Consider the following 12,540-nt stretch of genomic DNA (forward strand, 5'->3'; position numbering starts at 1 on the left):
GGGGGGGGGGGGATAGGGGTATGATCAAGGAGGTGTGAGGGTATCAAGGGATGGGGGTTGGGTGATCGGGTGAGTGGGAGGAGACAATAAAGTTGGAATGTCACTTATTCAACTAGTTTTCCCACTTTCATTAGGAAAGTCATTTTCTCATTGTTAAAAAAATTATTTTCCAAAATAATATTTTCCTCCATACCAAACACATTGTAACATGTCATGTCAAAAATTAAAATTGAAAATTAACAAAAGAAATGAGTTTAACAAACCAAAAAAATAAATTAAAACAGAGTATATATCATATACTCATGTCATGTCCATGTAACTCAATATTTCCGTGCCTTTATTGGTGGTTGACCAAGCTTTAATTACTCATGAATTATAAATAGCTATCTAGATATAATACAGTACTACTCCATATGCATAAGAGAGTTTGTCAATGTCTAATTCAATGTTCGTTTAATCCTCTTCTTAAATATTTAAGGCATGTTTGAAAATCCAAGGTACTACTATTAGGTTCTATAATTCCTAGGCTAGTAATTATAATGACTTACTTATTTATTTAGCATAACATAATTATATATTTAGTTGCACATCAAGTAATGTTGAATTCAAGAATGTACTTAAAATTCATTTAGTTGCACATCCAAGTAATATAATGTTGAATCCAGAAATTTAATTAAGGTTGTATTTAAAATTCTATATATATGTATACATAAGATTTTGATTTATATACACGATATAATTTCCTATATATGCATTATAATGTTTAAAAAAAAATTGTATGCCTCTTGCCGTGGATAGATGTCTCATGCCATCTTTTGTGAACATCTATGTCCGAGAACAAATTGTAATGTAACTCTAAATAAGCCACTGCTCTTGCTCCAACTCGAAATCCATAAAGGACTTTAACAAAGATAAAATCGGGGGCCTATACGATTCATCTTGTTGTCTTGAGATGATTGCATCTTAATAACATGATCAAATGGAGGTGGAGAACTCTTGTATATGTTGGAAGCTAACTAGGCCCTTCTCTATACTGATATTAACTCTAAAGTAAACAGGTAACAATCATCCAAACAAGCTTGGGTAAGTTAATAAAATCACTTCTTTCGTTTTAGAAATGGGTAAATTAAATTTCTTAAGAAATATGGACGTTGCTTCATCCTATCTTCAATTTGTTGCCGGGCCCTCCCCACTTCTTTTTTGACATTTGTTAACTACTCTTAATTAAGGTTGCAAATTGTATAGTATGAAAACGTGTTGGGTTTATTAATACTTCCTCTGTTCCATTTTCTGTGAGATAGTTTGATTCGATACGAAATTTAAGAAAAAAAGAAAGACTTTTAAAATTATGGTCTAAAATGAATAACATAAATTTGTGTGGCTATAAATCATTTCATTAAATGTAAAATAGATATTTTAAAGTTAAATTATTACTTAATATAAAAATGTATCATTCTTTTGGGACTGACTAAAAATGAAAGTAAGTCATATAAATTGGGAGAGAGCAGGAATACCAATTTTACATTAATTAATGTATCTCCTACAATTGGAAGCCACCGAAAGGGATACACTTTATGAGCAACGACTAACTTGATCCATTGCATGGACGTACCATGCATCATTCATTTTAATTGAGTTCTTTCAAGAGTTTAAGTTTTAATTTTATTCGTTCAGTTTGGACTTTCCACCCCTAAAATTGGCGGATCTAGAATTTTACATTAATTAATGCATCTCCTACAATTGGAAGCCACCGAAAGGGATACACTTTATGTGCAACGACTAACTTGATCCATTGCATGGACGTACCATGCATCATTCATTTTAATTGAGTTCTTTCAAGAGTTTCAAGTTTTAATTTTATTCATTCAGTTTGGACTTTCCATCCCTAAAATTGGCGGATCTAGAATTTTAAGGTTGTAGGTGTTCTGAAAGTGGTGGAGTCAAAAATATAAAAAAGACATGTCAATAGTGGATGTAAACTCAGGTATAACAACATTAAAAGAGCCTTAAGCACCCACCCAAGAGTCAATGCACCAGTCAGATCATTTGTTCATTAAATGCTCTATGTTAATTTTATACAAATATCTCTTAATTTCTACATAGATATAATTTTTTAATATCATAGACGGATAAAAGTAAACGAAAGAGTAATAAATTAATTTTTTTATGTTTTCATCTATCAAGTCAAGATGATCTATCATAATTAATAACATGGAGTATATGCAAAGGTTAATAGCTAGAAACGGTGTAGAGTAGTATATCATATTACCGATTAAATTTAAAATATATATTATATGAGAGTATATATAATTTAAATTATTCATTCAAATTGAAATGGAGTGTCAAGTATTTACTATAAGCAAAGTGGGAGTAATAAACTCGAGAAGATCAATAGCCTCAAAAGTAACTCATCCAGAAAGTTCAGACCACCCTAGTAGCTAGCTAACAGTTTTTAATTAGTACTTAATCAGATGATCAACAACCTAGATTACGCAAACTAAGTTGTACATTTGGATAAAGAAAAAGGAGATTAGTGACACTGATCAGGTGAATTTCTATGGATTAATGGATAATCACAGCAGTCTTCTATATCTTCAAATTTAATTTTCCTCAATTTCTCAATTCATACTACGTAACAGGGGCGGATCTAGGAGGTCAGGTCGAATTCCCTCAATAAAAAAAATACCATATATATATATATATATATATTTATGTGGATTTTGAATCCCATAAACATAAGGCATAATTAAGATTAATTTAGTGATTTAGGGGATTTGAAATTTACTTTGAGATTTCAAGTTAAAATCTTTGACACTACATTTTTATATTCTAAGTCTCTAAGTTAAAATCCTATATTGACATATCAGAGTAGACAATATGTTCCTAAATACATTTTTATATGTAATATAGGAATTGGGGAGAATTGACTAATTAATCTGAAATGTTCTCCCTTACCCAAAAAAATCCCTTCACCTGTTGCCATCTAATATTTATATTTGTATTTAGTATACTAGCTACTATCCCACGGTTTCAACCTAAAAATATGCAATTTGCTCATTAATATTCTTTAGGTCAACTATTCAATCGTCATTTTTTTCATACTTATTTCATCAGGCCCCCAACATGCTCATCACCTATTCAACAATACCAAATCTTCCTTTTTTATTTTATGCTACTTTCTCAACACTTTCCCAACTATCTTCCCTCATATATATATAGAGAGACATAATTCAATATAATTGTCAAACTCAAAACACAAAACAATTATCTTACAATATTCTTATTACCAATGGGATCCACTAAGCCTAGGATAACCATTTTCATCTTACTATTTTCACTCTTTGTTCTTGTTCCTATTCCTTCTTTAGCCAATTCAAGAATACTTGCTCTAGTTAAAGAAAAACCCCTTGTCCTCAAATACCATAAAGGGGCTCTATTAAAAGGAAACGTTACGCTTAATCTTATATGGTACGGAAAATTCACTCCTGCACAACGTTTGATTATCGTCGATTTCATCCAATCTCTTAACCCTAAAAGCAAGAAAATTACGTCACCACCTTCCGTCGCTTCGTGGTGGAGCACCACCGAGGCGTACAAAGGTGGTGCTTCGGTTATTTCCCTAGGAAAACAAATTTTCGACGAAAAATATTCCCTTGGAAAATATCTGAAAGATCCTCAACTCGAATCTTTGGCTTCTAAAGCTACTCGGGTCAACTCCATTGCTGTCATATTGACAGCAACGGATGTGGGGGTCGACGACTTCTGCATGAACCGATGTGGCATGCACGGGTCGACCCGGTTGAAGAAAGCGGGTAAATTTGCGTATGCATGGGTGGGTAACTCGGCGAGTCAGTGCCCGGGTCAATGCGCGTGGCCATTCCAAAAGCCGATTGTGGGACCACAGATTACGCCGTTAGTTGCACCAAACGGAGACGTGGGAGTTGACGGACTGATTATTAACTTGGCGACTGTTTTGGCGGGTACCGTTACGAACCCGTTTGATGGCGGGTATTTTCAGGGCCCAGGTAACGCGCCTTTAGAAGCTGTGTCTGCTTGTACCGGAATATTCGGGTCGGGTGCATTTCCTGGATATCCGGGTAAGGTTTTGCTGGATAAAAAAACGGGTGCTAGCTATAATGCGCCGGGTGTGAATGGGCGCAAGTATTTGCTTCCTGCTATGTGGGACCCAAAAACGTCGAAGTGCAAGACACTCTTGTGAAATTATATATATTTGCCATAAAAGAAAAAGAAAAAGAAAAGGAAAGATATTGTAATATTATTTTGTAATATTTATTTGTTTATTCGATTTGGAAATTGTTTGTTTTACAATACTATACTAATATAAAAATTATAAAATTTTATCGAATATGTTTACGAAAAAAAGAGAAGTACGAGATAAATGGATATCTTTGGGTACCCAAACTAGAGCATATTGGGTCCATTGGACCTTACTTACCCGTTTGCCTATATATATATATATATATATATATATTTTCAAAATAAATATATTGGAGATTGCTTCGGATATTATTTAAATTATAAATGTAAAATATGAAATCTGAAATAAGTTGGAGTAAACTTCAATTACATCATTGTGTCTCGGTACAATTTCAACCTCTTAATACCTTAATATAGATCGGAAGGAGTATCAACCAATACTCATACTTAAGTCCTATTTGTGTTGGACTTTATTGAGACAATAACCTTCCTATACCATTAAATCTACCCATAAATGAAAGCAAAATAGATTATCTAAAGGGGAAAAAACAAAAACAAAAAAAAGTGAAAAATGTCTGAGCCCGGGTTCGAACCGGGGACCTCTAGTGTGTGAGACTAGCGTGATAACCGACTACACCACCCAGACATCTGTTCACAAATTGGCAAATGGGTTTTAGACAACAATCAACAAATAAAAAGAAAAGAATGAAATATTTGTCAAAACTTATTAAGAAAAAGATTATTCATATTCCAATTTGCTTTGCTTTATATATGAGAGGAGTCTATCGAACACAACTTCTTTACATTCATATAGTAGAAATAAGGTCGCATACACATCAATCACCATCATCTACAGATCACACTTATAAAATTACACTAAGTATACTATTATATATTCTATTTTTCTGGATTAATTAGTCATTTAACTCTGACAACTGATACGTTCTACCCAATACTAGTTAATCAGATCATATTAATCGAAAAAATATACATATAATGCTTTATTATTTTCTAACTATTGAATAAATGCAAACTGTTCATGTGGTATTAATTCTAGTTGACCAACCAAACAATCATCTAAAATGACACAAGAGTAAAGTTGGCACAAGTGAAAAACAAAATACTGGTCTCTGTTTTAATTTACACAAGGAATTTAAATATTACACTCCTAATCTCAATTTACGTGGGATTGTTTCATTTTAAAATTCTCTCTTTCATTCTAATTAAATTCTGGAATCAGTCAAATCTCATCATATAATAATTTGGGACAGAGAGTACTACTTAGGAAATCAAACAATTTTTTTCATATATTGTTTAGATAACAAACAACAATTGACACTTATGTCACAATCATAAATAAGTTGTGAACGACTATATGAATCTTCACTAATCATTTTTTTATTTAAATTCCACTTATATATTATATAAATAATCGAAATTAAAATACTGTGATTTCTGAAACTTTTGTGTAGATTCTAATTATCTAAATATTATTTTATAAAAAAATAAATCAAAAAAATTGAATTTTAAGTCAGTATAGTTGGAAGTTCATTATTTAAGAACAAAGCGTCAAGTATGTGACTTTGGGCTTCGAAATCCCAAAAAGCTCATAACAATGGGCTATAATGGGCATGTCCATTGGACGGTTGTCTAAGATCCAGAGATTGGGCCATTTCTACTTTTGCTCTTATTTTGTGTGATCTTTAATTTTTGTTTCTCGATGTACTTAATGTTTTTGCGGGATATAAATTTATATTTTCGTATCATCGTGGGATATAAGTTATATTTCTGTATTATAATATATCACAAGTTATGGATCCACATTCTTAAAGAACTTATATGTCCACCTAGGCACAAGTTCCATTGCTAAATAGGGCTGCTTAGACTGACCGGGCGGATAATTTTACTTAATGGTTTGGTCTATAGGATATCGGTTTTTATATTTACTAATCCGCTAGCTAACCTATAAGATATCGATTGGTTCGATAACGGATAGCACTTATCGGGCGGTTATCGGATGGTGTATCGGTCAATCTCTACCATTTTTTCTCCATGAACATACCTTAAAAAATGACTTCTTCCACTATTTTAAATGGAATTAAATTATAAAATTCTTCTATATTACAAAAAATATAGATTAATAGTAATGTAATCAGAGGCGGAGGCAATGTTAGGAGTTTGGGGTTCAAAATTAATTTTGTTTGGGGGTTCACATGTTAATATACATATATTTATTTAATTTTCTAATACAAATATAGGGTCTACGAAAAGCTAGTAGATTCGTTCGAACCCATGAACCCCCCACCTAACTCCGCCTGTGAATGTAATAGTTAATAACGAAAAAGTAAATAGGCTTTCAAATTTGGCTTTAAGGCTTTAGGACTAACAATATATAATTATACTAGTAACGAAAGCCCAGGCGCTGCCCGGGCCCAACATTAACAAAGTTATATTGTTATTCTCTCCGTCCCATATTAGATGAGAATCTTACTAAAAAAAAAATTTCATATTATTTGAGCACTTATTAAATTAGGATAGAATTAATTAATTCTTTTCCATTTTACCCCTACAATTAATATGACCATTCCTATATTGTATGTGTATTTTTTGTAACTCATTTCAATGTGCATTGATATAAAGAAAGGGCAAAATGGTGAAGTCTTCCAATGTATTAATGATTTCTTAATCACCGTGTAAAGTTGGAAGTGCCCATCTAATATGGGACGGAGGGAGTATAGTTTATGTATTGTTATAAAAATAGTAAAGATTGTTATAATATATTTTGCTCATAAGTGAGCTAATATAGAAACTTATTTGTCATTTGTCTTTTTAATTTCAATTTTAAATAGCAAATAAATGTAGCGATAAGATTGAGGGTAGAAATGAAGCATATCTTTCTAAATTTAAGTAAAAATAAACAGAGTAGAAGTAACATTAGGGTTATCGATAGGACGATTCATTCGGGTATTTTTTTAAAAATTATATCATTCAATTTTTTGGCTATTTTATAATGTATAACCAAAATTAAAATTTTAAAATCATCCCAATCCTAATATATGTGACACAAGCAGTACAAAAATTAGTCTTTTTTTTGTTGTCTTGTAGATATTTTAAGTTATTATTTATTGTAAATTATAGTACTTTTTATTAAAGTTTTTAATAACATATGTTACTTTTTATGTTTGAGAGTTAAACCAACTTTTTTTTATATGTGTTTTGTCATTTTCCATTTTCAAAAACTAATACTCTCTCCATTTCATTTTATATGTCATTTATTTTTATAAATATATTGGTTATTCCCTCTTCTTATGTCATATATTATGAAATTTGAGAAGTTATTGAAATTTTTATATGATTGTAAAAATATTTTAAATTGTTAGCTATTGTGATTTGTAGTACCTTTTTTTACAGAATTTTGAAAATAATATTTATTACTCTCTTTGTTCTAATTTATGTGGCACATGCAAAATTTCAAATATTAACTATTTTTTATATGTCTCTTTACTATATTAAGTTGTTAATTATTGTATTTTATAGTACATTTTGAACTTAATTTTTAAAGAATATATGTTATTTCCCATGTCCCAATTTATGTGGCATTAATTGATAGATTTGTTGGAGTCGAGCGAATTTTTTTGTTAATTATTGTAATTTATAGTTTCTTTTTCGTCAATTTCAAACAATATACGTTTATCATATAATCCATTTTATGTGGTACCAATAGAATTTAGAGAGTCAATTATATTTTTTATATAACTTTTAAATATTTAAGCTATTAATTATTGTAATGTATAGTATTACTTATATTATTTTTGAATATATATGTTACCTTTTTTATCCTAATTTATATGGCATTGATAGAATTGAAAGTGTCAAATAATTGTTAATTATTGTAATATAGTATGTAGTACTTTTTATGTAGTTTTTACTATTTTAAAGCATACTAAGTATAGTATTACTTATATTATTTTTGAATATATATGTTACCTTTTTTATCCTAATTTATATGGCATTGATAGAATTGAAAGTGTCAAATAATTGTTAATTATTGTAATATAGTATGTAGTACTTTTTATGTAGTTTTTACTATTGTACTATTATATTATACATTATATATTACTATTTTTTTTTAGTAGATAAGTGTGAATGTGAGGGTATTTTTGAAATACCCAAATACCCTCACCTTGACACTTATGTTCAACCCTCTCCTTTTTTTTGGTGCCATGTGTCAAAAGAAAAGTGAATTTTATTCACTCTTCTTATATAGTAATATTATGAAAAAAATATTAATTGAGGTTAATATACCTAAGTTAAAATTGTAAGGATGGTAACTCTTAACGGATTAATGGTTAATCCGATAAGGAAATTGAATAATCCACCCCACACTAATAAGCCATAATTATAAAATTTTAATCCTTTCATCAACCGTTTATTCGATAATCCAATACCAATAAAATAATTTTGCAGTTGACTTATCGATTACGATTCGATTTTGAACATCCCTATTGCTAAGGGAGAAAATTAAAGAACAACTTAAAGAGAAAACCATGCACTAAATACTAGGAATCATCTTACGTGAATAGTCGATAATGGGCTTATGCTAGTTGAGATACTTGTTTTTCAATTGATCGTTGGTAAGTTTGGTCTAGCACTACAAAATATCTATCGTATCGTATCTACGGAGCCATTAAAGAGAAAAAGACTTCTCATTAGCCTTTTTATTTCAGATTTTCAGTTGACCTTGTACTGAACCATCAAAATAGGAATGGTGTTAATTTACAGGTTGTTTTTCTTTTTACTTAAAACATACTATACCCTTGAAAGGGAGAATTTTAATACCTCAATTGATTGTCTGAACTATCACCTTGTTAATGAGAGCTCAATTCACCATGTTCTAATCCCCTTCCCTTATCCGTAATTTTTTTTTTAAAAAAAAACCTTAAAACTTTTACATTAACTTTTTCTAGACCTTTCTTTGCGGGAATCCTTTATACCTCTTAGCTTGTTAAGATTGAGTATCGCCCTATAACACAACACGACATGTACATATTTTTTTTTTAAAAATAAAATCTAGCACGTGAACAATTAAAAAAAACTTGTATTTTCCCTTTCCGTTCACATTTTCAATATTTGCAAATTACAACTACAATGGTTTGCACAAAATGTTGAACTGCTATTATCCAAAAAATGTCAGTTGACATAGTCGCTCATAAATTTTAGTGTAAATAGGTTCGATGCATGGCCCCACCATTTGTGTGATCGATATTTAATATTATAGGAGTTCGGATATTTCGCACACAATATATATATATATATATAAAAAGCAGTATGTTGATATTTTTAATCAGAAACAGAGCTTTTAAAATTAAATAGTTCAATCAATTTTTCAATAAAAATAAGGCAGTCTTTCCTGAACAAAACAAGGAACAGAACTAGTAAAGAGGCTCGTGAGTCGTGGGGCTACGGAATTAAAAGAAGGGAAAAAGGACAAATGTACTCCCGAACTATCGTAAATAGTATGTAGATACCCTCCGTCATATTTTTGGGACATTGATGCCCCTGTCGTCCAAAAACTAGAGCATATATGCCCTTCACTCTAACGGAAGACTAAATAGGGACACGTGGCACAATCTTATTCGTCGATCCGATATTTAATAAATGTCGGATCTGTGGATAAGATTATGACACGTGTATATCCGTTAGTATAAATGGTATATATGCTCTAGTTTTTAGATGGCAGGGGCACCAATGTCCCAAAAGTATGACGGAGGGTATCTGCATATCATTTACGATAGTTCGGGGGTATATTTGTCCTTTTTCCCTTAAAAGAATGAGTTTGGTTATAGCTTCTATTACAATGTTGTTGAAGGTGACGTTTGTCCATAAATTTTGAATTAAATTTTAAAATTTTATTTTTGAATATCTATTTGATATGAAACTTAATCAAATTCTTAAAATATGATCTTCAAATATTTTCAATTTTTCAAAAAATTAGTCCACATAAGTTTTTGCGTTAAATTGATTTTCACCATAAAAACATCAATTTTTTCTTCAAGTGAAATACATGTTTAAATGCAAGTTAAAAAATTCAAAATTTCAATTTCAACTTTAAAATTTATGACGAAACTGGAGCTATCCGTCCGCTCTTCTAGGTTTGATGTTACATTCTTAGCACCTTCTTTTGATATTTTTGTTTCTTTTCAATTTTTTAAAGCATGATCATTAAGTGCCTTTAATTTTTCTTCTCTCTTATTGGAGGTTCTTAGCACCATCATTTTAGTTGGTGGGTCTTTTTGTATTTGCATTATCGACCTAATTTGTAATTTCCCTTGTTTCTTTTATTTGATTTTTTGTGATCTCCATATCACGTATGTTCATGTTACTTTTCTAACAATCGTATTCATAGGCGGCTAAGGATAAAACACCACAAACAACTACTCTATTAAATTTGACATAATTTAAATTGACATGTGCACTTTAAGAAGAAAAAGAAATATCATAAAACTTGTGGATTATAATATAATAGTATGGTTATAAAATTTTCTTACTAAGTATAAAACGACAAAGGCAAAACTAATTATCTTACAAATTTAGAAATACATTATTATTTTTTAAAAACGATTAAAAAGAAAAACATGTCATAATTAAACTAAAAAAACAGAAAGTAATAAGTGCATAGGTTGATACTATTGTTTTTAGGTGTGTGTAAAAATCAAATCGAACAAAATACTATTGATTCATTGCTATTGAGTTAACGATTTTTAATGATTTTATTAAAAAATTATCAGATAATCAATTCAATTTTACTTTTTAATAATGAATTATTGGATAAAGTATCTTATAATAGATTCGAACAATTTGAACGGTATGAAAATAGTTTTGTTTCCTTATTTAGTTATAAAAGTCTCACGCCTCAATTTGTAATCGAGTCATGATCAACATTCAATGATTTAACTTGACCGAGTATTTAATTTTCTCTTGCATCTTAAAATAAATAAATTATGTGCACCCCCAATGCAAAAAAAAATCTTAAAAAAGAAACTTAAATATAATTTGATAAAAGTATAAAATAATTCTAAAACTGCTCAACCTCTCTTTTATGAAATGATAACAATTTATGTCAAGATAAAGATATTTTTTTAAAGTAAAATTTAGAAATAGAAAACATAATAGATATAATATAGTTTCGATAATGATCCTTCATAGCTATAGGTTCGTTTACTATGGAGGCCCTGATTTGTATATTTTACGCCATTTGTATATTTCGCTTGTCCGTTTGTATATTTTGCTTGCAGATGTACAAATAGAATAAGTAAATAAATTTCGTATATACATTTTAGGAATTTTTCAGAACTCTGTTTGTATATTTTACTTGCCCGTTTGTATATTTTGCTTGCGGATATACAAATAGAATAAGTAAATAAATTATGTATATACATTTTGGAATTTTTCAGAACTATGTTTGTATATTATACAAACAAGATAATTTATTGTGATTTTTTCATAAATCCTATACAAATAGCTAGGGTAAGCATATACAAATTAAAATTAGAAATTTATACAATCAGATATCAGATTATACAAAATTCTAATTTATACAATCAGACGAATTGTACAAAATAAACAAATAGCAAAATTTAAGAAAATTATAACTACAAATCATAATTTTCCAAAATAATAGCTATAACATTTAATATCATTTAAATATCTTTCCATTCTTTTTTTTTTGGGCAAAGTTTATTACAAACATGGAAATCATAATTCAATTGGCACTTGCCTATAAAGTCTTTAGCAAGAAAATGATAGACACATTAAATACAATATCCGCTGATAATTATCATGGATCTTTCATATTCAGTTTTTTTAATTATTTTTTAAAAAAAATTCTCAGCCGATGCTTAGTATTCCCTCTGTTCGAATTTATTTGTCAAATTTTAATTTGATACATCTATTAAGAAAATAATAATTAGTATTGTAAGTTTACCATTTTGTCCTTATTAACTAATAGGGCTCCAACATATTTACTTACTATATTTTTGAAATACATTAAATTAATGTAAATAAATTGAGGGTATAATAAGAAAAATAAATATACTTTCTTAATTTGTCAAAAATAACAAGTAAAAGTATGAAATCAAATTAGAAAATATTTTACAAGTAAAACTGAACGGAAAGAGTAAACAAAAAATTAGTTACACTAGGGCTCAAGTCCTACATTGTGTGAAAAAACATTTTCGTACAAAAACAATTTCGTACTCAAAACTCAAATCCAAAAATCGAAACTCATAACTAAAAAAAAAAAAAAAAAAAAAAATAAATTTA

General features: G+C 29.4%; 1 protein-coding gene and 1 non-coding gene across 2 annotated transcripts; one reads left to right on the forward strand and one right to left on the reverse strand.

Moving 5' to 3' along the window:
• Nucleotides 1-3,240: 3,240 nt before the first annotated feature.
• On the forward strand, nt 3,241-4,280 carry LOC102581378 (protein EXORDIUM-like 2). Its single transcript, XM_006363216.2, has one exon. The coding sequence runs from the start codon at nt 3,290-3,292 to the stop codon at nt 4,217-4,219; it is 930 nt and encodes a 309-aa protein (XP_006363278.1). The 5' UTR covers nt 3,241-3,289; the 3' UTR covers nt 4,220-4,280.
• A 510-nt stretch (nt 4,281-4,790) lies between these two features.
• Nucleotides 4,791-4,864, reverse strand: TRNAV-CAC (transfer RNA valine (anticodon CAC)). Its single transcript has one exon. It is a non-coding gene; the product is annotated as a tRNA-Val (tRNA).
• Nucleotides 4,865-12,540: the final 7,676 nt, after the last annotated feature.

Source organism: Solanum tuberosum, unplaced genomic scaffold (assembly GCF_000226075.1).
Source record: "Solanum tuberosum cultivar DM 1-3 516 R44 unplaced genomic scaffold, SolTub_3.0 scf00404, whole genome shotgun sequence".
NCBI classification, from domain to species: domain Eukaryota; kingdom Viridiplantae; phylum Streptophyta; class Magnoliopsida; order Solanales; family Solanaceae; genus Solanum; species Solanum tuberosum.

Excerpts from the sequence above, each read along its gene's own strand:
- LOC102581378 (XM_006363216.2), top strand. The coding sequence starts at position 3,290 with ATGGGATCCACTAAGCCTAGGATAACCATTTTCATCTTACTATTTTCA.